At 43.2% G+C, this 25,488-nt stretch overlaps 1 protein-coding gene across 14 annotated transcripts in view; it reads left to right on the forward strand.

Annotated features, from left to right (window-relative positions):
• Positions 1-25,488, forward strand: part of HSPG2 (heparan sulfate proteoglycan 2) — a 332,003-nt gene that overhangs the window by 123,647 nt on the left and 182,868 nt on the right. For 13 of the 14 annotated variants that reach the window (XM_033922874.1, XM_033922879.1, XM_033922877.1 and 10 more), the window contains 6 exons: positions 5,311-5,436; positions 6,977-7,093; positions 11,437-11,706; positions 17,884-18,003; positions 20,436-20,567; positions 24,829-24,973. In XM_033922874.1, coding sequence (XP_033778765.1) covers positions 5,311-5,436; positions 6,977-7,093; positions 11,437-11,706; positions 17,884-18,003; positions 20,436-20,567; positions 24,829-24,973 — 910 coding nt within the window. The remainder of the gene's footprint in view (positions 1-5,310; positions 5,437-6,976; positions 7,094-11,436; positions 11,707-17,883; positions 18,004-20,435; positions 20,568-24,828; positions 24,974-25,488) is intronic. The other variant, XM_033922875.1, reaches the window with a different exon arrangement.

The following is a 25,488-nucleotide window of genomic DNA, read 5'->3' on the forward strand; positions in this document are numbered from 1 at the left end:
TTCAAGGCGGATTACAAAAAGGATCTATCTGGCCATTTCCAGAGGAATTCTAGAATAGTTAGGGAGTAGTCAACTTGGTTCATAGGGATGAAGTAGTTTTTGTGGCGTTAGGTTGTTTTAGAGAGTGGGGAGGCGTTAGGTTGGGAGGCGTTAGCTTATCTGTGCGTGAGGTGACTTTTCACTCAGGGTCAGACGGTCGGCAGGTCCCCAGTGACCTCGGCAATGCCGGATTTGTTGCTCATCATAGAAACATAGCAACTCCTCTAGAGGCGCGCCTCCCAAGCCTCTCTTTGAGTATTTCAGTCAACGTCTACCGTAACGTGTACCCCTCCTGAAGAAGGATACGAAACCTGTGTCGAGGGATTGCAGCGCACACCCTTTTTCTAGAGGAGTTGCTTGAGTGATGAGCAATAAATCCGGCATTGCCGAGGTCACTGGGGACCTGCCGACCGTATGACCCTGAGTGAAAAGTCACCTCACGCACAGATAAGCTAACGCCTCCCAACCTAACGCCTCCCCACTCTCTAAAACAACTTAACCCCACAAAAACTACTTCATCCCTATGAACCAAGTTGACTACTCCCTAACTATTCTATAATTCCTCTGGAAATGGCCAGATAGATCCTTTAGCCCAGGACAAGCAGGCAGGTATTCTCACTAATGGGTGACGTGATCCAGCGGAGCCCCGATGCGGACACTTCACAAGCAGTCTTGCTTGAAGAAACTCGAAGTTTTGAGTCGCCCGCACCGCGCGTGCGCGAGTGCCTTCCCGCCCAGCGCAGGGCGCGTCTCCTCAGTTCTTACTTTTCCGCGGAGCCGAGAAGTCCGTCTTCGACTCTCTGCGTGAAGTTTTTTCACTTGTGCCTTCTAAAGTCCGCGGTTTTGGGTTCTTTTTCTCTTAATCGCTGATTTTCGTCGTATTTTTCTTGTTTTCAAAAAAAAAAAAAAATTTCTTCCATCCGTTCGACCGGGCAGGCCACGTGGCCTCAGCCCCGCTGCTTCGATCTTGCAGCGGAGCTTTTCCGGCCTATTACCGGTTTTAAAAAGTGTTCCAAGTGCCAGCGCGCGATTTCACTGACGGACCCTCATCGATGCTATCTTCGGTGTCTCGGGCCTCACACCTCCATTTTTGTAATCCGCCTTGAACCGCAAGAAATCACTAATGTAATGTAATAAGCTTTATTGTTTATTTTAAATTAGATTTCGAAAGTCACATTGAACGCACGGCGGTCATTTATAGATTTTAACTACAGGCGGTCGGGACAGTGAAACATCATGATGGCCCCAATGGCAATACCGGTTTGGTTTACATTTTAGCCATCACGGTTGCGGGTCTGAATGTTTCACACACTGAATAATTTATAAGTATTGTTAATTGAACCCTGAGATTTCAGTTGATACAGTTTCATTAAAGCCTGTAGTGGTTTGTTTGTTTTTTTGGACTGAAGTTCTATATATTTACAATGAGCTGTTCCCAGCACAGTGCTTTGCTTTGGTTGATGCAGTGTTGACGGACATTTCCATGACTCCTTGAATAAGTCAACGCTGAAGAATTCTTGTGTTCTAAGACCTGGTGGCATCTTGCCGAAAGCACAGCTGGCAGTGTTGGCAAGTGCTTTCCATGGAGTCGGGCCAAATGCTTCTCATGTTTAACTACAGAGTGAGAGAGAAAGATGGAACGCCCTCGTTTGCAAATTCAGGTTCTCTCACTAAGCTCTACACATACAAGTAGGTGTGTGAGGCGCGTGCCGTCTTAATACGTGAAAAGAAATGTTTTATTGGCTTACCGCTGCCTACAGATTGTCTGCCAACTCCCGCAGACCTCTCGAGGAACTTGGGGGATTAAAAAAGTACGTGCTTGTAAAGAAGTTGAATTTTTGAGCACTGGTTCTTCTTTCTTTACGTTTTCGGGCTTCTGAGTGAGTCTGTTTTGTTGATATTCATCACCAAGTGTGGGTTTAGTTAGCATATTTCAGTTATTGTGGAAACTGAAAACCAGGCCTGTTAGCCGGTCGTTGAGAATCACTCTTCCAATAGTTAATTAAATAGTCAACCCTTGATTTAATGGACTAATTTGGGGGGGGAGAAGAATCATCCATTAAATCCATTTATTGAATCATCCATTAAATCGAGAGGCGCGCTAAGCGTTTTAGTGCAGATGTAGCGTGCTAAATCAACATGTGTGCTAAAAGCTAACGCATCCATAGGATAACATGCACGAGAACCTGCGTCTATATGATATTAAAAGCCACAAATTTAGCTATATGTGGGAACATTACTTCTAGAAACATGGTAGCAGATGAAAACCAAATAGCCTATTCAATCAGCCTATCTGCAATATCTATTATCTCCTCCTCTCCCTATTGGCTGAGGCTCTTAACATTTACATTTCCTCTTCCTATTGGCTAAGACTCTATAAACTTGCATTGTGAGGTCATAGAGCTTTATGATTATAGAAACACAGAAACATGATGGCAGATAAAGGTCAAATGGCCCATCTGCAGCATCCACTCTCTCCTCCTCTCCCTATTGGCTAAGGCTCTTAACATTTGCATCTCCTCTTCCTATTGGCTAAGGCTCTTTACACCTGCATTGTGAGGTCATAGAGCTTTATGGTTATAGAAACATGATGGCAGATAAAGGCCAAATAGCCCATCTGCAGCATCCACTATCTCCTCCTCTTCCTATTGGCTAAGGCTCTTAACATTTGCATCTCCTCTTCCTATAGGCTAAGGCTCTTTACACCTGCATTGTGAGGTCATAGAGCTTTATGGTTATAGAAACGTAGAACTTGGGGCACTTGCTATTTTTAAGCAGTTTCAAAATAAGTAAAAGAATAATAACTTTAAAAAAAATTGCTTATGCAAAACAGTAGAATTATTTTTAAAATAGCGTTGCTCACATTGAAAACTCTTAAATCCAGAGAACCAGCCTTCATTGATAAACTATTCATTCCTCACGCGCCCGCCAGAACTTTCCAAAATCTACACTTCGTTCCCTCTCTGAAGGCATTTTGCACTCGCCGCACAACCTCCTTTGAATTCCTTACCCCCTTATATCAGGGAAGAATCAAGTGTAGATAAATTTAAAAGTACCTTAAAAAGTTTCTTTTGAGCGCTAACATGAGTTCTCCTTCTTACTTTCTCTTTCCTGAATCTTTTCAGGCAGCTTGAACAATACCCTCCCTCTCCTCCTGTTTTTATCCTTTCTCGGTCTCCTCTTCTTAAATCTTATTGTAGTTCACCACTCTCCCTTTTGTGTCTTTTCAGTCTGTTTTGTCTTCTCTGCATTGGTTCAGTCAATCATTTTGTCAAGGTTGGATTACTGCAACTCAGTGTATTTGGGTCTTTCAAAGGTCAGTCTGCAGCTAAACTTATTTTCGGTAAGAGTAAATTCGACCACGCAACCCCTCTGTGCTCAAGGAATTACGTTGGCCCTCAGAGTATCTCAGAATTCAATTGACGTGCATTTGTATTGCATTTAAGATCCTATTTGGCATTTCTGCTACTTTGATTCCTTTAGACTGGAATGTTCGTAGATCTCATCTTGCTAGAAGTTCTCAAAAATTACAACTTCCTTTTCCCTCTCTCAGTGGTAAAAACAGAACCTTCAAGAGATTTAGGGCTCCTTTTACAAAGGCGCGTTGGCGGTTTAACGCGTATAATACCGTGCGCTAAACTGCCGGCCGCGCTAGCCACTACCGCCTCCTCTTGAGTTTTTCAGCCAGCGCGGGGGTTAGCGTGTGATGAAAAGTCGTGCGCGTTAAACCCGCTAGCGCGGTTTTGTAAAGGGAGCCTTTAGTCGTTCTGCGTTTAAATTAACCAAATTCTGGAATGCTTTACCTCTTACATTAAGAAGTTTAGGTTCTTTTGCTTTATTCCGGAAAGTTCTGAAAACTTTTTTGTCTACTTTTCCTTGTCAAATTTATGTATTACATTATTGTTAACCGAGTCAAGCTCCTTTTGGTTGATGACTCGGTCTATAAAACTAAGGTTTAGTTTAGTTTATAAAACTTAAGGTTTAGTTTAGTTTATAAAACTTAAGGTTTAGTTTAGTTTATAAAACTTAAGGTTTAGCTTAGTTTATAAAACTTAAGGTTTAGCTTAGTTTATTTTGTTGTTATTGAAGCCCCAAAATCTTATTGAAGACAAGATTCACTTATTTCAAATTTAATAAGGCCTTCAGGGGTCAGACACTCATTGGACCATATCGGTTAGACTAGAGCAGGGGTCTCAAAGTCCCTCCTCGAGGGCCGCAATCCAGTCGGGTTTTCAGGATTTCCCCAATGAATATGCATTGAAAGCAGTGCATTCAAATAGATCTCATGCATATTCATTGGGGAAATCCTGAAAACCCGACTGGATTGCGGCCCTCGAGGAGGGACTTTGAGATCCCTGGACTAGAGTGACTTTCCACCGTGTCTCTTCACTAGTCCCATTTTTAATATACACTTTTCCCTCCGGATTCGCGGGGGATAGGGGCAGAGCCGGACTGCGAATGGCGAAAAACCGCGAATATTCGGCTCTGATCGCCCCCCCTCCCACCTTCCCGGCCTTACCTGGTGATCTAGCGGGCTTTCGGGGCAAGAGCGAACGCTCCTGCTCTGTGCAGATCGCCATTAGGAAATGGCTGCTGTGAGTTCTCGAGACTACGATGGGAACTCCCTACAGCTATTTCCTAATGGCGATCTGCATGGGGCAGGAGCGTAGGAAGATCGCTCCTGCTCCAAAAGCCCGCTAGACCACCAGGTAAGGCCGGGATGCCGGGGGGAAGACTTAACAATGTTTTTTTTTTTTTTCTTTTATCCCCCTCCCCCAAAAATCACGAATATGTGAAATTGCGATTTCCGAAACCGTGAATGGGGAGGGGGAAGTGTACTTTTTTCAAAGAACTTACGCTTAAAGTGCATTAAAGTGCTCAAGTGCTTTTAATACTTAGGGCTCTTTTTATCAAGGTGCGGTAGGTGGTTAACGCACGGAATATAAATTTAAAACAAACCAGAGAAAGTATTTCTTCACTCTATATGTAGTTAAACTCTGGAATTCATTGCCAGAGAATGTGGTAAAAGCAGTTAGCTTAGCAGGGTTTATAAAAGATTTGGATAATTTGCTAAGACAAAAGTCCATAAGCCATTATTAAGATGGACTTTGTGGAAATCCACTGCTTATTCCTAGGATATCTGTTTTACTCTTTGGGATCTGGCCAGGTACTTTTGACTTGGGTTGGCCACTGTTAGAAACAGGATATTGGGCTTGATGGACTTTTGCTCTGACCCAGTACAGTAACTCTTCTGTTTTTCTGGACCCTCAGTGCCCATGGATGTGAGGAAATGTACTGAAAACGAGTTTACCTGCAGGGATGGAGGGTGCGTGCCCTTGGATTATCGCTGTGACCGTCGACCCGACTGTCGGGACATGTCCGACGAGGAAGACTGTGGTGAGATATCGCATGCAATGCTGAATTGTACTTACAGCAGTAGCAGTCTGCCATATTGAGGGGAGCCTGCCTGTAGTTTTCGGATAGACGCGGTAACGCTATCCTTAAAGACCGCTGGAGTAAAAGTGGATCTGATATTGAGCCTGTAGTTGTCGGTGATTTACAGAGGTGCTGACTGGCTTGGGCAGAAATTGCCCAGATATTCAATGCTAGGCCTAATCGGGGCAGGAGCATTGAGTATCTGAGTCTTCAGTGGGTGCCAGGAAGTTAGCCGAGTTTCAGCAGACATTAAGGCCCCGATGTACAAAAGTGTGCCTTGCTTGGAGGCAGCTCAGCCTCTGATGCTCAAAAGGATTCTCGGGGCTTTTACCAATTCCCGTAGCAGACACTGAGGATCGTATGCAAATGCATTACAAGGAGCCCCTTAGTATTTAAATGAGCTCTTAAATATTGGCGCCAGTGATATTGAGGAAGGGTAAGGATCCCACGCAGTGCGGATCCTATAAACCCGATTTCCCTTTTAGGGAGAAGATTTTGAGAAGTCAACAAAGATATTTTATGTTTAAACAATTTTTCCAGTGTTACAAAATATATGTCCAACTTTTTTTATATGTCGGTAGATTAAACAACTGACATCTCCATCCAAAAATGTTTACTGGGAAGCTGAAGGTTGTTTTTCTTAAGTTTAATGCGTGTTTGGCTTTGTGGATTCTTACTCTAATTTGGTGGGCTGGAAAAACTTGTGACAGGGTTTTTTGGCCCTAAGTATTTCAGGTTTTTGGGATGCATGGGGATACGTGTGAGATTTTAGAAGGCATACAAGCCTTGTATAAGGAACTGAAAGCAAACTAAAAACTGGGGAGGGGATTCTCTGAGAGATTTGTTTAGCCAGGGATATGGCAGGGATGCCCTTTATGGCCCATTGTGTATTCTGACCATGGAACCATTATCTCAGATTGGGATAATCTACTTAGGAAAGGGGGGGGGGGGCCTTTAGCTGACCCATTATTCTCAGAAAACAGAGATTGGGTTTAAATGATCAATATTCTCAATGGAGAAGGGTAAATAGTGGGGTTCCCCAGGGGTCTGTGCTGGGACTGCTACTTTTTAATATATTTTAGTTAGTCAGCCGGCACCTCTCTGCCCTGCTGGCGTCTCGCGGCACACCCTGAATCTCGCCGCGGCACACGGTTTGCGATACACTGAGCTAAAGCATCTGTGAAGCGTGTCTGTTGTCTGTCTATTCAGTCATGCACATCTAAATACAGATAGGAAACTGTGCACCCTTGCTGAAGGGACCATACCTGTCACATGGCAGGTAAAGGAGACCCTGGGAGGAGGAGCAGGAATCTGATACCGATGGAAGAGCAGTGGGAGGTTTTCCTGTAGCTTCTGCAAATTTCTGCTGACTGGCCTCATCTTTTGGTGGGAAACGGGACAGCGGTGGGCTGGGTGGGATAAGTGAGTGATTTTGAAAGTGCCCCCCGCCCCCCAGCTTGTGCTTTTCAATTTGTTTTCACTTTTTTTTTTTTTTTTAAAGAAGTAACCAGATGTGGTGCTGATGAATTTCACTGCGAAAGTGGCGAGTGCATCCCTATTATGCAACACTGTGATCGCAGACCGGACTGCGCAGATGAATCGGACGAAAGCAACTGTGGTAAGATGTTAGATGAGAGGACACCAAAGGGGTCTTCATTGGAGCAAAGGAAATGTGAGAAATATAGGAAGCATTTGCTAAACACTGGATATTCACCAAGAATGCCAAACCAATGCCCAACCAATCCATTTCCAGTTAGGAGAGCTTGCTTTCTGCCCTGTGTGTGCTAGTACTTGCTCATGCCTCCTCCTCTGTTCAGCCCTCAGATTGCCCCAGCACTATCCAGATTCTCAGTGGTACTTCACATTGTGCCACTGAATATTGGACTCACTGATTGGCATCGTTCCGATTGTTGTTACTCAATCACATCAATCTCATTTAATCTCGATTCTGTATACGACGCCCAGTCTCAGAAGCCGCCTGAGCGGCTTTTGAGAATCACATGTGGGCGTCCTGTAGAGGAAGCAGAGTTTGGATTTGCTGCATACGCATGGACTATATGGATTTTTATTGATTTAATTTTGATTTTTGTGGTTTTTTTGATTTTGGATCACTCTTTTTGAATTTCACTATGGATTTTTTTTTTTTTGGGGGGGGGGGAATTTGACACACACACATTTTTATGCCAGCTGGTTAAGGACTTCATTGCATTTTATGCTTCAGCACCGCCTGTCTCGAGAACTGCAAAGATTGAGATAAGTAACTTAATAAGAACATAAGAATTGCTGCTGCTGGGTCAGAAGAGTGGTCCATCGTGCCCAGCAGTCCGCTCACGCGGCGGCCCTTTGGTCAAAAACCAGCGCCCTAACTGAGACCAGCCCTACCTGAGTACGTTCCGGTTCAGCAGGAGCTTGTCTAATTTTGTCTTGAATCCCTGGAGGGTGTTTTCCCCTATGACAGACTCCGGAAGAGTGTTCCAGCTTTCTACCATTCTCTGGGTGAAGAAGAACTTCCTTACATTTGTACGTAATCCATCACCTTTCAGCTTTAGAGAGTGTCCTCTCGTTCTTTCTATCTTGAAGAGTGTGAACAGTCTGTCTTTATCTACTTTGTCTTGAGTCCCTGGAGGGTGTTTTCCCCTATGACAGACTCCGGAAGATCGTTCCAGTTTTCTACCACTCTCTGGGTGAAGAAGAACTTCCTTACATTTGTACGGAATCTATCCCCTTTCAACTTTAGAGAGTGCCCTCTCGTTCTCCCTACCTTGGAGAGGGTGAACAACCTGTCTTTATCTACTAAGTCTATTCCCTTCAGTACCTTGAATGTTTCAATCATGTCTCCTCTCAATCTCCTCTGTTTAAGGGAGAAAAGGCCCAGTTTCTCTAATCTTTCGCTGTACGGCAGCTCCTCCAACCCCTTAACCATCTTACTCGCTCTTCTCTGGCTTTTATTTTATTATATACTCTGATTAAGATTCCTCTTCACGATGGAGGTAAGGAGGGCATGTGCAATGATGTTATGAGCTGAACTTCTACCAGCCTTCTAGTGGCTTCCAGATCTGTTCACGTCACTGAGCACATATATATTTATTTAATTCATTTTATTTTACTAAGTTCTCTTGGACTAGAATATTTTTGTGAGTGAGGATTTACTTTTGATATATATTTTCTCTCTTATATTTACTTTTTGTAAATGGAGTCGCGTGATGACCATCTTACTTCATTCCGAATTCCTGTTTGTTAAGCAGAAATGAACGTTTCGTATTTGCTGTGCTTTTTGACGAGACGGCTTTCTCCAGCACAGTTCGAAGTGGTCAGGTTGGACACCGGTTCCCTGAGTCATCTTTTTATGATCTTTAACCCAGCCACTACAGCGATGGCCCTTAATTGGCAGCCCAGAACTCGTCTACCCTAATTAACCCAGTAGGAGTTGCCGCTGAGCAGTAGTTGAGACACCCAGAGTCTGCGATTGCTGCTTCCTCAAAACCAAAGCCAGAATTTGAGAGATCCTTGGGTAGGCGCAGCATCCCTAGTTGCAAAGGAGTGAGGGGAAAACTGGACATCAGCTGTGTGTTCTGGCATCACATCAGGAATGAAATTGGACAGACTAAATATTTATCCACTTTCTGTTTTAGTATTTAGACATTTTAACATGAGCCCCAGGATGTTTTAACAGTCAACATACCAAGAAAACCAAACCAAAACTCAGAACATTATCTCACTCCACCTGCAAACCCCCTCCCCAAACCCCCCCCCCCAACCAACTAGACCTTAAAGGTTTTCTGTTCTCTCATATTTTATGTTGATATGAAACTGATGTAATAGTGAAAAGTCCTGCTTTGAAGAGAGGGAGACTTGAGGATGGAGGGCAGCCACAGGAATTCTACTGTCTATTATTCAAAGCATTAAACGGCTCCGCCCCCCCCCCCCCCATCTAAACAACCGCCTAAACCAGATCCTCACCTCAAGACAAAGAAGAACTCCGAACCCTTTTGCCTTCCCTCCGCTCAAGGGCACTCAGCGCAAAAAGATGTTTGATAACCTTCTGGCGACGCAAGCAGCAAAACTCAACCACTGCATCTCCAACCTGTTGACGGCAACGGGCGACTTCAAAACTTTTCGAAAATAAATCAAAACCCTACTTTTCAAAAAATTTATCCAGATATCTTAACCCAACCCTTCCCCCTCCTCCTAGATAAATTCCCCCCCAAAACCTCCACTTAAATAATCTCTTCCTCCCCAAAACACCAACCAAGTATTCAGATCCCTGAAATGTAACGTAATCTTATTTGTACTCCAACTGTAATCTATTTGTGTTATCACACAGTAACGTACAGTCAATTTAGTATCCAATTTGCAAGTTCTTCCGGAATTAATCCAGCTACCTCTCCTCCCTTGTAACCAAAAAAACCCAAAACTGTTGCAACTTCACTGGAAATGTCCAATTAGCTCTTTTGTAATCCGCCTTGAACTGCAAGGTATAGGCGGAATAGAAGTCCCTAATGTAATGTTGTTGGGATTCACACAAATTAAGGAGGATTCACACACTGAAGGAGGGAGTCCTTGCTTGGGATTTGGAATGTTTTTCCTGAGCGAAAGCTGTCTGGCCTAGCAAAATAAGGTGCAAGTTCTAGAGACGGGGATAAGAATAAGCTGAAAAGCACCAATCCAGTCTTTAGTTTTATATAATAATAATAACTTTATTCTTCTATACCGCCATAATCGTGCAACTTCTAGGCGGTTCACATTGAAGAACCGATTCATCCCTCAGAAAAAGGGCTCGATTTCCTAGTTTTAATAAAGAGTAAGAATAATTTCTACTCCAAATATTAATTTGGGATAAACGAATCCCGTTAAGAGATTTCTGAAATCAATAAAGTTTTTAACATTTTCCGAAAAGTGGTTAATTGCGAAAGTAATCTAATCTCTGATGGAAGCTCATTCCAAATTTTTGCAGATGAGAAAGCAAAAGATCGACAGAAGTTGGACATAGTTTTGATTCTCTTGACAGTAGGGGAAGCCAAGATTGCATTTCTGAATACTTCGTGAGCGAGATGGTAGGCAGGAATTGAAAAAGACAGGAATTAAAGGAGGAAAAAACATCCCATGCAAAATTTTAAATATCGCACAAGTGCATTTGAATTGAATTCTTCCAAACAAGTACCCTAAATAAAGGGATAACGCGATCGTATTTATGCTTTCCAAATATCAGTTTTGCTGCAGTATTCTGAATAAATTGCAGCCTTTACAGGTTGTACTTATGTAGACAAACCTAAAGAGAATTAGCATAATCCAATGTGATAAAATAAACGCCTGACCCAAATCTGCCAAAAGTTGTTGGTAAAATAAATGGCGAACCCGTTTAAGTAATGAGGATACACAAAAAAAGGGGGGGAAAAACCAACGTGGTCTGCAGTGAAACAACAGCAGGCAGAAAACAACAAACAAACTACAGATAATGTACAAGATGTAGGTGTTGTTTATTAATAAAATTGCAGTAACATATACAACCTTATAGCTAACCAAGGGACCCGACACGGTCCGTGTTTCGGTTAACACGCCTTCCTCAGGTGTCCGTGGTGGTTAAGGTCTAAAGCTAACCGCATAAAAGATAACAAACAAACGCCGATAACGATCAAATAATGACGAGCAAGTCTTGCGTTTAAGTATCCTAAGTCTAAGAAAACCTTTTTTCATTACATTACTAACTTGAGAAGAGAGAGAAAGCGTAGAATCCAAGAGGAAGCCCAGGATTTTAGATGTAAATTCAATTTGCAATGAATCATCTGAAGAATAAGCTGAAGTTTAGATTGTGGCAGTGGGAGACCAGGAGGAGGGAGAAAACAGAATTGTGAACGATGGTGGCAGTCGCTAATAAAATAATGTGAAGTAATTATCGGGTAGTTTAAGCCATATTTGTTTCTTAAATGCATTTTTTTTTCTAACCTTCTCATTCGTAAACAGCGCCATTTACCACTCCTGCCTCTTTGAGGCCAACCGTAGCGCCGTTCACCACCAGGGTTGCAACCACCGTCCCAGCTGTCGTCACCAGCACCAGGAGGGCTCCTCCTACCACACCACCTAGGAGGACCACCCCCAAGCCGCCTCCTGTCCTCGAGGACCGACCCTGCCGCAGAGATGAAGCTCGATGCCCCAACGGGCAGTGCATTCCACGGGATTATTTGTGTGATGGCGAGAGAGACTGCCGAGACGGAGAAGATGAACTCAACTGTGGTAAGGAAGAGGTTTTGCAGCCGAGTGCGCGGAGAATGAAGATGGCGGAGCCCAGAATGGGAGTTTCCTGTGGGCAAAGTCATCAGGTCATAATATTAGTAGGTGGGTGACTGTCCTATTGCCTAGTGGCACAGGGTCCACCTGGCAGAATTCTGTGAGAAAATGTTGACAATTCTGCACACAGTATTTCAAAATTCTGCAAAGTTTATTTGTACGGTTTTGCGTAGAATTCTCCTTTCCTGAAGCCTGAAATTCCTTCCTGCCTTTCCCTCTCTCGGGTTCCAACCTCCTCAGTTCCCTCTCTCACTCCAACTGCAGCTCTGTCTCCCAGTAAATCCCACCCACTTTCTCACTTGCACCCTGAATCCCCTCCTTGGCCCCCATAGTCTGGCATCTCTCTCTCCCTCTCTCCACTAGCTAAGAATCTCTTCCTCCCTTCCCACCCAGTTTCCGGTCTTAGTCATTCTCTCTACCAACCTCAAACCCCGCCCCCCACCCTTGTGGGTCCAGCATCCATGTCACCTTACCCCACTCACCATCTCTCTCACTTGCACTCTGAATCCCTTCCCCATTCTCCATAGTCTGGCATCTCTTTCTCTCTCCCCCTCTCTCTACGATCAAGCATCTCTTCCTTCTCACACCCCCCTTTCTGGCCTAGGGTTCCTTCTCATACCCTTTCCCCTCTACTTACTGGTCCATCATCCATGACCCCTCCCATTTCCTCCTCTCTCTGCAGGTTTAGCATCCATGTCCCCTCCCCCCCCCCACTTCAGTCCAACATCCATGTGCCTCCCTCTACCCCCCTACTTGCAGTCCAGGATATCTTCCTCCACCCATGGGCCTAATATCCATGTTCCTCCTCCCCCCCCCCAAATTGTGGTCTAACATCCATTCTCCCTCTCCCATGCAGGTCTGGCCTCTCTCTGACCGACCGACTCCCCCACTCTGTGAGATCCAACATACCTGCGGGCGTCCCAGATCAGAAGTAGTGGCGGCAGCAGCCACGCAGCACTGTGAACTGGTTGCTCGCGGCCATCCCTGACGGGGCCTTCCCTCTGCCGTGTCATCCATCAACAGGAAATGATGTGGCAGAGGGAATGCCCTGGCAGAGCCGGCTGCAAGCTGCCTGTGCACAGCACTTCCTCTGCTGGCCGACTGCCACCACTGCTGCTTCTTTGGGAGGCTTGTAGGTATGTCGGATCTCATGGTGGGGAGTCGGTCGGAGGGAGAGAGACCAGATCCACATGGAGGAGGAGGAGGAGGGGAACAGGTGTAGAATGGAAAGCTTGTACAAAATTCTGTGCAAATTCTGAGCTGTGCAGTTGTGCAGAATTCTGTCAGGAGTACACAGGGTTTTTCAGCATCGATGGCCAGGCCAATCACAGGCTCAGACATTGTTTTAGCGTGAGCATTTATATGATGAAATAAACGTATATTATCTCCTATATATCTTTGTTTGATGAATCCTGTTTGATCTTTATGTATGAGGGTTGGGATCACTGTGTTAAGTCTTAGTGATAAAATTTTCGCCATGATTTTGTAATCCAAATTTGACCGAGTGGAGTGGCCTTTCTTATTCCGAGTACTGAAATGGTACAACTTTGGTTCCTTTTTCACAAATTGGATAGAAACATTATATCGTCAACCCACGGCCCGTATCCTGATTAATAACTCTCTCTCTAATAGATTTTCCCTTTACAGAGGTACCCGTCAAGGCTGTCCCCTTTCACCATTATTATTTGATATAGCATTGGAACCTTTATTATCTGCTATCCGACAGTGTTCCCTAATAAAAGGTATTCCCTCATCCAATCGAGACATTAAATTAGCAGCTTATGCCGATGACGTTCTCCTCTTTCTCAGAGATCCCCTTTTCTCTCTACCCCATCTCATTTACATAGTTTCCCAATATTCTCGCCTCTCGGGATACTCTGTCAATTGGGAGAAGTCGGAGATCTTTCCTCTTAATGACCATATTTCCTTCTCAGATCTAGCTCACTTCTCTTTTCCATGGTCACAAGGAGCTGTGAAATATCTGGGAATCCTAATTCATAAAGATCCAGATCATGCTCAGGATCTTAACATATCCAAAATCAAAAATTTAATTTTAAATACTACAACACGTTGGTCTCCGCTTTATCTGTCCTGGTGGGGTAGAATAGCCTCCATTAAAATGACTCTGGCTCCACAAATTAATTACATTCTTTCTATGCTTCCCCTTTTATGCCGGAAAAAATTCTTTCATTGGCTTAATATGAAAATTTCTGAATTTATTTGGAACAAGAAAAAACCTCGTATTGCTCTCGCCAAGCTGAAGGCCTCTAAGATTAATGGCGGCTTAAATCTACCAGATTTTTATTACTATTATATTGCATCATTAGCCAAATATGGAGCTCAGTGGATAGTTGATTCGAACCCTCAAGATCAACCAGCATGGTTTGAAATGGAACGCTTTTTATGTACACCACTACACGTCTCGTGCTTTCTTACAGTGTCAATACCTAGACACTTGAGAAGGTATTCTTTATTATGTGCAACGCAGCATGCTTTACGCCTATTAGATGCAGCAGCTGAAATTCACGCTGATGAAGGCCCACTCATGTCCCTTTGGAATAACTCTAAAATTCAGATCAACGGAAGATCCCTCTCATGGAAAAGGTGGCAGCGGGCGGGTGTGTGGTTTGTTAATCAATTGATCTCCACTAATTCTTTTGTCCCCTTTGATATTTTCCGTTCCACATACTCACTCCCATCCTCTATACGATCACAATGGCTTATGCTTACTGGAATATTAGATAATATACATATCCGCCCTGATTTTATGACCTCTATTCATACTGTTCGTCATTGGTCTACTCTGGCTTTAATGAAGGGTAAGACAATATCTCTTTTTTATGGTATACTAAGAGATCACTTCTTCACTTTTTCAACTCAATCTATGAACCATTGGGACTCTATTTTGAAAACCACGCTTTCTGAAATAGATTGGGAACTCTTCTGGTCTTCCACAAATCGTCCTCTTTTATCATCCAGAGTTTCACAATCAATGTACTTTGTTATGTGGAATGCAGTATGGACTCCATATCGTAAGTGGAAAGCGAATCTACAACAAGATTCTACCTGTTGGAACTGTCTGAAAGCACCCGGAACTCTCGATCACATGCTTTTCCACTGCAATATGGTTCATGTCCTTTGGCTTCGTATTTGGGATACCATAAAATCTATCACTAAATGTTCAGAAGTGATCTCCATGGATATTATAATTCTTCGTTCCCAACACCCATGTTTTGCACAATCAAATTGCCCGCCTAAACTCATTGACACCATGTTCGTGACAGCTCTAATGCATATTCTGAAAAACTGGAAATCATCCTCATTACTAGATTACACTTTTTGGTGGAACTCTTTAAGTATGTACCACAAATTTGAATCTTATGCATATGAGAAGAAATTGTTTTCTCGATCTTCCACAAACTTGACACGAAACAAATCACCTTGGCCATTCTTAGACTCATATGTTCGTTCTGCTCTATAGACACTTCTGCCTCTCTCTTTCTCTCTCTCTATCTCTCTCTATTTCTCATTCTCTCTCTCTTCCTTTATCTTTCTCTCTCTTTCTCTTATCCCTCCTGCTTCTCTGTCTTCTTCTGTTCCTTTTCTAAGCAGTTCCAGATACTCTGGATCCTTTTCATTAATCTAGTTTTATTCAAATGATTGTAGATACAAATATTTGATACATGATTTTTATTATGATTCTATATGTTTGAACTGCTTTCTGTTTATAATTCCTATAACATTCAATAAAATCATTGAACTAAAAAAAAAAAAAAAGGGGGTACACAGGGTTTAGGCAAGTCATACCCTGTCAAGATTTCTTTCTGAATTAACTATGAAAAAACCAGGAAACTGAACCATTGTGTGACGAAAGTCTCAGCTGAGTAGCCATGCATAATAGCCTGTCCATGCTTTTTGCACCTGGTCTATTTCAGCCCCTCCTGATTTATGCAAATGAGGCCCAGCAGCGAGTCCCTGCATATGGCCCCCCCCAAATTACCAGGTGGCCTTTAAAATTGAGATCCGAGAGCTATTTTTGCTTCATATCGAGCAGGTCTGGTGGGAAAGTAAGAATGAAAAAGTGACCGTTTTAAGTTAAGCCATTGAAAAAAGGGGGAAACTGTTTGCTGGTTGCAGCATTTGTGTTTATCCGTTTTTTTGTGTGTGTGTGTGTGTGTGTGGAAAAGGGAAGAAAGCCCAATTGGAATGGAGAATCTTAATGCTTCCTAAGAGTGGGGCAGATGTACCTGGTCAGATACGAGTATGTATTATAATACCTGTATTTATAGACACATTCAAAATACCGGGCCGAGAACTCCTTGAGAGGTGGAAAGGAGATGATGGTCAACAGATGAAAGAACGATGAAATTAAGGTTGTCGGGCCGCAGATGGAAGTTCTTGATGCCTGGCTGATGAAGGATGATTTATTTAAATTTCCAGTTCATTATTTTATTATTCTTTATTTTTGCCAACTTCCATTTGGGTTGGGGGGGGGTTTAGTTTTTGGATTATTTTGGGAGGGTTTAGTTTTTGGTTTAGTAGTTTGGATTATTTTATTTCTTTGATAAAAGGTTTACACATAATTAAGGGGGGGTTGGGAAGGGAGGAAGAGGGAATTGAGGAATTAAAAAAGGTTTAAATTTAAGAATGCATTGAGGTTTATAGTAGAAAATATATTTTGGAGGAATAATAGAACAATGTTTGGCAAATATTTTTATGAATTTAATTGTTATAAGTTAATTTGTATCATATTGTTGTAAACTTGTATATTTGTATAATTCCTTCAATAAAATGTTATACATTACAAAGGGGGGGAGAATGAGGGAAAGGGGGAGGGGAAGTGAGGGGATGGGGGGGGTTGATTAGGGTCATATGAAAATTTATTTTGAAGGAATGCTAGAAATATTTATGTAAATATGATATTTGTAATTTATTTGAAATGAAATCTATTTGTATTACATTATTTCCTTCAATAAAATGTTATAAATTAAAAGAAAGAAAAATCCAATGAGTCTACAGTAAAAGGCGAACACCAAAAACGAGAAAGAATCTGCAGATGGCGATGTCCAAGGACAGGAACCTTTATTATAAAAAAACATATCAGTTTATAATCCTTTAAAAATGGCTCTCATATACATGGAATACGGACCCTACACGGTCCGTGTTTCGGAGAGACACTCCTTCCTCAGGGGTCCAAGATGTCCAATGTATCACATGCAGAGAGCGAAGCGGAAAACAACGTCGTAACATGGTCATCAAAATTTTCAAATCTGCTGCGAAAAATTCTCCTTCTGAGCTGACGTCCTTGTACATTCCCATCTGCAGTTTCTTTCTTGTTTTTGGCTAATGAATTAACCCCATGCAGGCCCAAAGCCAGTCTACTTGGCAGAGGGCTTCCCTATTGGCGCTACAGCAGTAAAGATTTGAGGCCATCCCTCCTACCCACTGGGAGAAGCAGGTAAATGTGTTGACATCCTGTCCTCTTAGGCTTCTGCGACTGGCGTCTTGATTGTCGCAGTTGTCCGGGTCTCGCCGCTTCTCACAGCATACCCTGAAGAAAGCCACAGCACGATGGCTTGAACATCGGCTCTACCCAATGGCGTAGTAAGGAGGGAGCAGGGGGGTGTTCCTCCCCCCCCGAGCACAGTCTTCCTAAGGGTGCGTCGACTGCACACAGCTCTTCCCTTCCCCCCGTACCTTTTTTTACTTTTCCGATGCGAGGTTGCTGCCCGTGTGGCATCTGCGCGCTCTCTGATGTCACTTCCCAGACCTGCACATAGGAAATGACCTCATAGGGCGAGCCAATACCAACATGGGCAGCATGATGCTTCCACTGGAGACGTTAAAAAGGTCTGGGGAAAGGGGGAAGCGGGGACGGAGCGCCACTGCCCCTTCTTACACCTCTTGTTCTACCTACCCAGATGCGGCGAGACCCAGACAGCTGCAACAATGGTATTGATATCCTGACTGTTTCGCCACTTCCTGAAGGGATGGGTGTAGCTCAAAAGTGAGTCGCTTCACGACACACTCAGCCACACAGTCCAGTACGTCCACAACGTTGCCTTGTGGTTGGAACACGTCAGTTCATTTTAAAGCTGAACTGGTCCTCTCTGCTTTGTGCAGGTACCACCTCTCCGTGTGAGCCCAATGAATTCAAGTGTCGCAACGGACGCTGTGCCTTGAAGCTGTGGAGATGCGATGGAGACGACGACTGTGGGGACAGATCAGACGAGATAAACTGCCGTAAGTGTTTACATGAGGGACTTCGAGTCGCTTGGCTTAATGAGCATTTTCTCCTTTTTTTTTATTGTTGAGTCATCAGGGGGAGAGCTGACTAAGAGGTGAGAGCCCAGCCCAACTCATCTCATCAGCCCTGATTGGTCCTCAGGAGGACCAGTGGGGTAGCCCATCCGTTTGGAGGTCCACGCCCTCCTAACAGCAAGGTTGGTGTCGCTAGTGGGGATGTCCAAGTCCCATGAGCAGCGGGGAAGTTGATGGTGCACTTCCTGTTCATAAGCGGGGAGTGCTGGTGTCGGTGACTGGAAGCAAACCACCATCTTCTGTGCTGCTCAAACTGTACCGGTGGTGGTGGGGGGGGGAGGGGTCAGGCAGAGGACGTATTCAACTGGCAGGGCTGCCCGGCTATTGGTTGGAGTATCTCGAAACGAACCCATTACACCTGTTTTAAAAAGATTGCACCGGTTGCCAATTTTATTTCGTATCCAATTCGGAGTTTGGAAACTTGTCCAACAAGGTGTTATGTGACATCCTGCTGAATTATTTGGCGAAAGGCCTAACACTATATACTCCGCCAAGGACGCTGAGGTCACAGAATTGTTGGTTGTTAAGATGCATCAAAGGGGAATATTTTACGATATGTGTGGACCAAAAATTCACGTTTCCCTATAGCTGGACCATTTATGTGGCACGCATTGTCTGGTAAAACTTCTGCAAAAAAGAATTGTTAATCTTAAATATAATGCCATAAAATACTTTTTATAAATACATAATAATCAGTGTAAGTGCAAGCACAGGATACTTCCAGTTCATCAAACATAAATCATCAATATACCCTCCCTCTCTACCAATAAATATAGTATTGAGAGCATTGGATGTCCTGTAAGGGACTCTGTTCCAATGAGGCTGTATGTTGTTTAAAAAGTGCTCTTGACAAAGCTGAAGGGGAAACACGTATGGTGTCAAATAATTACCGGGATGAAGTTGTTGGAATTTGATAATATCAATCGCTTCAGTTGTTTGAATTGATGAACTGAGCATGGACTGTTGGATTAATGATCTTGGATACTGATTTTTTTTTTTTTTTAATTTTGGATTTTTTAATTTTTTTAATTTTAATTTTTTGTTTGGGAGCACTTAGCACTTTAGAATCTGCAGCTGAGCCCAGGACGACACGACAATTCCAGAAGACATAAGTTCTCCGCTCATAAGCACATAAGCATGGCCTCTGCCGAGTCAGACCATAGGTCCATCATGCCCAGCAATCCGCTCCCGCGGCGGCCCCCCAGGTCAATGACCTGTAGTGATGTATTACTCAAGAGCATTTTGTCTTGTATAGTAACCTCTAATTGTACCCCTGGATTCCCTTTCCCTCCAGGAACTCGTCCAATCCCTTTTTGAAACCCAAAACCGTACTCTGCTCAACCACCCCCTCTGGAAGCGCATTCCAGGTGTCCACCACCCTCTGGGTGAAGAAGAACTTCCTAGCATTTGTTCTGAACCTATCTCCCTTCAATTTTTTTGAGTGTCCTCTAGTTTTTGTTGTCCCTGCCAGTCTGAAGAATCTGTCTCTGTCTACCTTCACTATACCCTTCATGATCTTATAAGTTTCTATCATATCACCTCTAAATCTCCGCTTTTCCAGGGAAAAGAGCCCCAGCTTCTCCAGCCTCTCAGCATATGGAAGGTTCTCCATGCCCTTTATCATTTTTGTTGCTCTTCTCTGGACTCTCTCGAGTATCCTATGGACTGGTTTTTATTACTATATTTATTGGTAAAGAGGGAGGATATATTGATGATTTATGTTTGATGAACTGGAAGTATCCTGTGCTTGCACTTTATACTGATTACTATGTATTTATAAAAAATATTTTTTGGCATTATATTTAAGATTAGCAATTCTTTTTTGAAGGAGTTTTAGGTAAATATTAAAGAATTGGATATAATTAATCCCTTACGGTTTTGTAGAAATCTATTGCTTTAGAAAGTTGCTTAAGACCCATTTTTTAATCTAATATTCTGCTTCTTGAGTTAATACTTTATTTTCTGAATATCATCTTTTCTGCAGGTTATTAGATTTCTGCTGCTTTATTGACGTAACGTAGTGAATGAGCGGTTGAGATGTAATTTGTAGGTTGAGATGTTTTTTTGCTGATAGAGGGGATCTTATGTTGTGCAGATTTTGAAACATGTATGTAATACTGTGAGCCGCCATGGATAAAAGCGGATTAAAAATGTTTAAAAAAAAAATAAAATGTAACATTGGTTTGTTATTTCCATTTATGGTTCTCTCCTGCACTCTAAAAATATTAAATTGTAGTTCTTCCCTGTTTTTTTTCAATGTTGTAACTCACTTAGGACCTCTAGTCAGAAGGGAAGGAAAGAAGGCGATTTGTAACACCACTGACTTCCTCCCTTCCTCTGCTTTTTCTTCGCAGCCACCAAGAGCCCCGGTGACACCTGTGCCCCTGACCAGTTCACCTGTGTGACGTCTCGCACCTGTATCCCTGCAAGCTACCAGTGCGACGACGAGGCCGACTGCCCGGACCGCACAGATGAAGTGGGCTGCAGTAAGTCTTGAAAACGCAGATACGGTCAGCGTCGTTTTTAGTTCGGCCTAGGGCCGCTCCGGACGTCGGCTGCAGGGATGAGAATGACCCGTCTATGGAAATGTGCGTCTCCTTCTGTTTAAAAGTCTGTTGCATGTACCCTTCCCCGGCAGTGCGTGTTTATTCCTGGAGAGATGGCGATGGGCGCAGGGTCGTCACGTTGGGTTGAGGTGACATCTTTGCATTCTGAAACCAGAAGCAACTTCTCAAATTATTCCAGCTTGCTCCGAAAATCATCTTCTGTGTCCTTGGTAGAAGCCACATAAGTCTATCACAGAACTGTAAACCCCGTACACAGATTATGTAAATGGACAGTGCTGAGACTTTGTGTACTCTTCTCCTGTCTAGAAGACATTGCTGAAAATAGGACTCGTGGGGTGGTGTTTTTGCAGAGGGGACCAGCTAAGATATTGCAGGCTTGTAGGTTAATCTGGACTCTCCATTCTGGGATTTTCTTATACGTAGTAGAACACTTTGTACTTGGTTTTAACTTAGTAACATAGCACATGACAGCAGATAAAGACATGAACGGCCCACCCCGTCCATGCAGGAACTCAGTTTCCCCATCCCTGCGAGTTTGGTCGCTGTCCCTGTCCCTGCTCCTGCTCCATTTCTGTAAGCTCTGTCTTAACCGCACAAGCCTTGGACACTTAGGATTTTAAAGGGTTTGAGGGACGGAGCTTAGGCATTGGTGGAATGAGGCATTATGACATCACAATCTGAGCTCTAGAATGTTGCTACTTAGGATTTTAAAGCGTTTGAGGCTTGTGCGGATGAGGACGGAGCTTAGGCATTGGTGGAATGAGGCATTATGACATCACAATCTGAGCTCTAGAATGTTGCTACTTAGGATTTTAAAGGGTTTGAGGGACGGAGCTTAGGCATTGGTGGAATGAGGCATTATGACATCACAATCTGAGCTCTGGAATGTTGCTACTTAGGATTTTAAAGCGTTTGAGGCTTTGCAGATGAGGACGTAGCTTGCAGGAATGGGGCAGGGACAGGAAAATGAGTTCCCGCAGGGACGGGGAAAAATTTGTCCCCGTGTCATTGTCTAATCCAGTTTGCCCAACATTCTCCCTCATTATACATTCCTGTTTAAATTGTCTTTACTTTGATATTGATGGGTAACAGACCATAGAAATCCGCCCGGTACTGTCTTTAAGTTCCCACTGCTGGAGTTGCCATGGAAGCCCTCCCCAGCTCATCGTAAACCAAATCACCCTATATGAGACGCCCAGTACTGGCCGTAGCTTGTTTTATACCATTTATTCTCTAATTAGAGATCCTCTGTGTTCGGCCCACGCTTTTTAAAAATTCTGTCACCTTTTTCATCTCCACCGCCTCCCTCGGGACGTCGTTCCAGGCATCCACCACCCTCTAAAATTCCTAAAATTGCTCCTAAGTCTGCCGCCCTGCAACCTCTAGTTTTACCATTTTTTTTCTCTCTCTGGAAAAGATTTGTTTCTCTATTAATACCTTTCAAGTGTCTCCCTTGTCCCTCCTCTCCTCTTGAGTAGATATATTTTGGAGGGGCTAGTTTAGAAAAGACAGGATGCAGGGCACTGATTTCCAAGTTCTGTATTCCTCTGGGCTGCGCCATTGGTTTAGAAAGAGATTCCAGAGTTGTACCGGTTTAGAGAGCGCTCTCAGCAAATCAACAGCCACTAAACAGTAGAAAGCTACTGAAATATTTTGGATTTTTTTTATTCCAGTGTCTCTCAAATTTTTTTTTTTTAACTTCGGCACACTAAACGGAGCAAATGTTTTTCACGACACATTATAATTGAAATTGTAAAATTGCAAAACCAACAAAAAATTAAATTTGAGAGTTCTTTAAAGTTCTTTAAGCTATGTCTGGCTAATTGTAACAACGGTGAAACTAAAGTAGATAGAACAGAATTTGCTAATCAATGCGATGGATGTGCTTGTTTTTGAGTGCAAATTGACTCAAATTACGGCTCGATAGTCGACAATCAAACACGCATTTCGTCGTCCACCATCTGCAGTCGTTTAATTTCTGTCAGAGCTGAAAATCCAAGTTTGCAAAGATAAAGCCTTGATTGCTTTGTTGCTCAAGTTAGGATAACCATTGCATAAAAAATAAAAATGAAATTACTTGCTATTAGTTTTCAAGGACCAGTCACGTCAAAGAATGATGCTTGTCCGGGCGGTTATATCCTTACGCACACAGACGCTCATAACATTGACAGACGCTTGCGTACGCGACGTACATGTCATCTATTCTAGTGTATACTTATGAAGGGAATTTTTTTAAATAAAGTAAGATTCTGGAATTTCTTTGGGGCTGAACCAGAACGTACGCAGGTTCTCAGTTAGGGCGCTGGTCTTTCACCTAAGGGCCGCTGCGCGAGCAGACTGCTGGCCACGATGGACCACTGGACTGACCCAGCAGCGGCAATTCTTATGTTCACAGAGTTTGAGAGACACTGTTTTAGTCAGTAAGTGGCTAAAATGAAATGAATGTGCGACTTTGATGGAACCAGAAATGAAAAAAACTGGTGACATTTATTGTAGCCTAAATTTTCGAGAACGGGTCTTCGCTTTGCCCTCGAAAGTTGATGCCTCAGTCAATTGGTCAATGTGTAAGATGCCACCAGCCTCGGCCCTTTTTGCTACCTCAGATTACACGGAAAACCCTGCTGTCTCGGATAGTTAAGCCAAGTCGGTGAGTGATATAGTGATGCCTGGAATGCTCCTGGGAATGAAAGTTTTTACCTTGGCAGGTTGCTGTCATGTTATGTAAATGTTGTGGATTAGCGGGACATCCTGAGAATGGAAACAGTGAGATGACATCCAAAATAGGCCCGAGCTGTAACCATTCACACTTAAAGCTGATCCGAGCAGAGGTCCTCGGAAACCCAAATGTGGCTTGTGGCCTGGACATCGAAGCCGCCTGCTGGCAATCCAGCTGTCTTTCTCTCCGAGGGGGGGCGGAGGGCCAGAGTCGGACGCCAGGAGTGATACTGTGGCATCCAGGCTATCTGGCTGTCCAAGGGGGGAGGCCAGAATCAGACACCAGAGTTACACTGTGCAATTCATCTGTCTGCCATCCAAGGGGGGGGGGGGAGGCACAGTCGGACACCAAAGTTACAGTAAACAAAGGTGGTTCTTAGCTGGAGCTCACATATATCGAATAAAGTTGGGTTTTTCTTCTGTCTTCCCTTATTCATGAAATACAGCACAGTGGTTTACAATTAAAAGTGAATTGATAGATGGATAAGTTGTGCTTTCTCTTTAAACTGCTTGGAGAAAGAGAAAAATGAAGGTCTTGCGGGGAAGGAGCGCCCCCTTGCTTCAAACTTATGTACTACGTAAACTCTATTCTGATAAAGCCCAATGGCTTCCCATCCATCACCGTGTTATTTATAAAACACTATTATTGACTTTTAAAACAAGAAACACTGGACAGCCAGAATATATTAATACATTTTTGATACCGCACACTACATCGCGTGTTCTTCGTTCCTCGGAGCAAAATTTATTAGCAATTCCGACTCTGAATCATATCAGGACTAGAAGAAACACTATATTTGCAGTAGTTGCACCGACCCTCTGGAATTCGGCACCAAATGCTCTAAGAGAGATAGCTAATCTTGAGAAATTTAAATATTTTCTTAAGACATTCCTTTTTAAAGATGCCTTTCAAGTATAAATGTCCTTTTAAGGATTTAAAAAAAATTTATTTATTTTTTACGAGTCCATTTGTATTGGACTTATTTGTTTTTAACCCCTCCCTTTATATCTTACTTTTCTTTCATCATTGTAGTTCTACCCTTTCTTCCCACTCGTACACGTTTGTCTAGTCTAGTATGGTATAGTTTTGTCGTATGTTTTTTTTTTTGTTAAAGTTATGTTAATTTGTATTAATTGTTTTTACCCTATTTTAAAATGTATAACCACCTTGAAATAAATTGATAAAGTGGTGTATCAAATTTTTAATAAACTTGAAACTTCTGTGAAGTACTTAGCATTAGTGGAGAAAAAATGACCTCCCCCATTTTTTCTACCAAAATCACAGTCTCTGAAATCGGCTCTCACACCTCGTTCGGCCTATATCTGCTATCAGTAAGCGGGAGTCCTTGCAGTCATGCAGACCGCTGGTCTTAAGCCTTTCATAAACGCAGGGTGAGCTTAGAGGGGCGAAGTGGGGATGGTATAATGCTCCTTTTGTACAATCAGAGTGTTTGGTCTCGCGCAGGTTCTCCTCAAGTAATCACCCCCCCCGAAGAAGCCGTGGTGGCATCCCGCGGTGAAACGGTCCGCTTTACGTGTGTGGCTGTTGGCGTTCCGACCCCTATCATCACCTGGAGACTAAACTGGGGTCACATTCCCACCAGTAACAGGTAAAGGAATTTGCTTTGCTCGCTCTGCGCTGTGCGTGTGGGAATTTTCCTTTGAATCTCTTCTGTAGACTTCTGTAACCACCTCTGCCCTTTCAACGAGGTCCCGAAGTGCGACGTAAAATAAAAGATTTGAGGTGGGGGCGGAACAAATTATAAGAACTGAGAGTTTGGACCTTCATTGGAATAGCATTCCAAACTAAAGCTGCCTTGAAAGAAAGATGGCTCCAAAATCTGTTTCAAGCGAACAGACTTGAATGAAGGATATTACATTTTCTCTGCAAGAGTTTGCTAGAAAAGAAATTTGAACACAAGAATAACTCCTCAGGTATAGACCCATGAAAACCCTTAAAAACCAAACAAGCCGCTTTAAAACATATCCTATCATGATCTGAGCGCCAGCTTAACACATGTTCAAAACTCTTTTTTTCCTAAATATAAAACGAGCTGCTGTGTTTTGAATTAGCTGCATTTTGTTGCATAGTGAAAACATTAAAGGCTCCTTTTACGAAGGTGCG

The sequence above is a fragment of the Geotrypetes seraphini genome, chromosome 15 (assembly GCF_902459505.1).
Source record: "Geotrypetes seraphini chromosome 15, aGeoSer1.1, whole genome shotgun sequence".
Taxonomy (NCBI): Eukaryota; Metazoa; Chordata; class Amphibia; order Gymnophiona; family Dermophiidae; genus Geotrypetes; species Geotrypetes seraphini.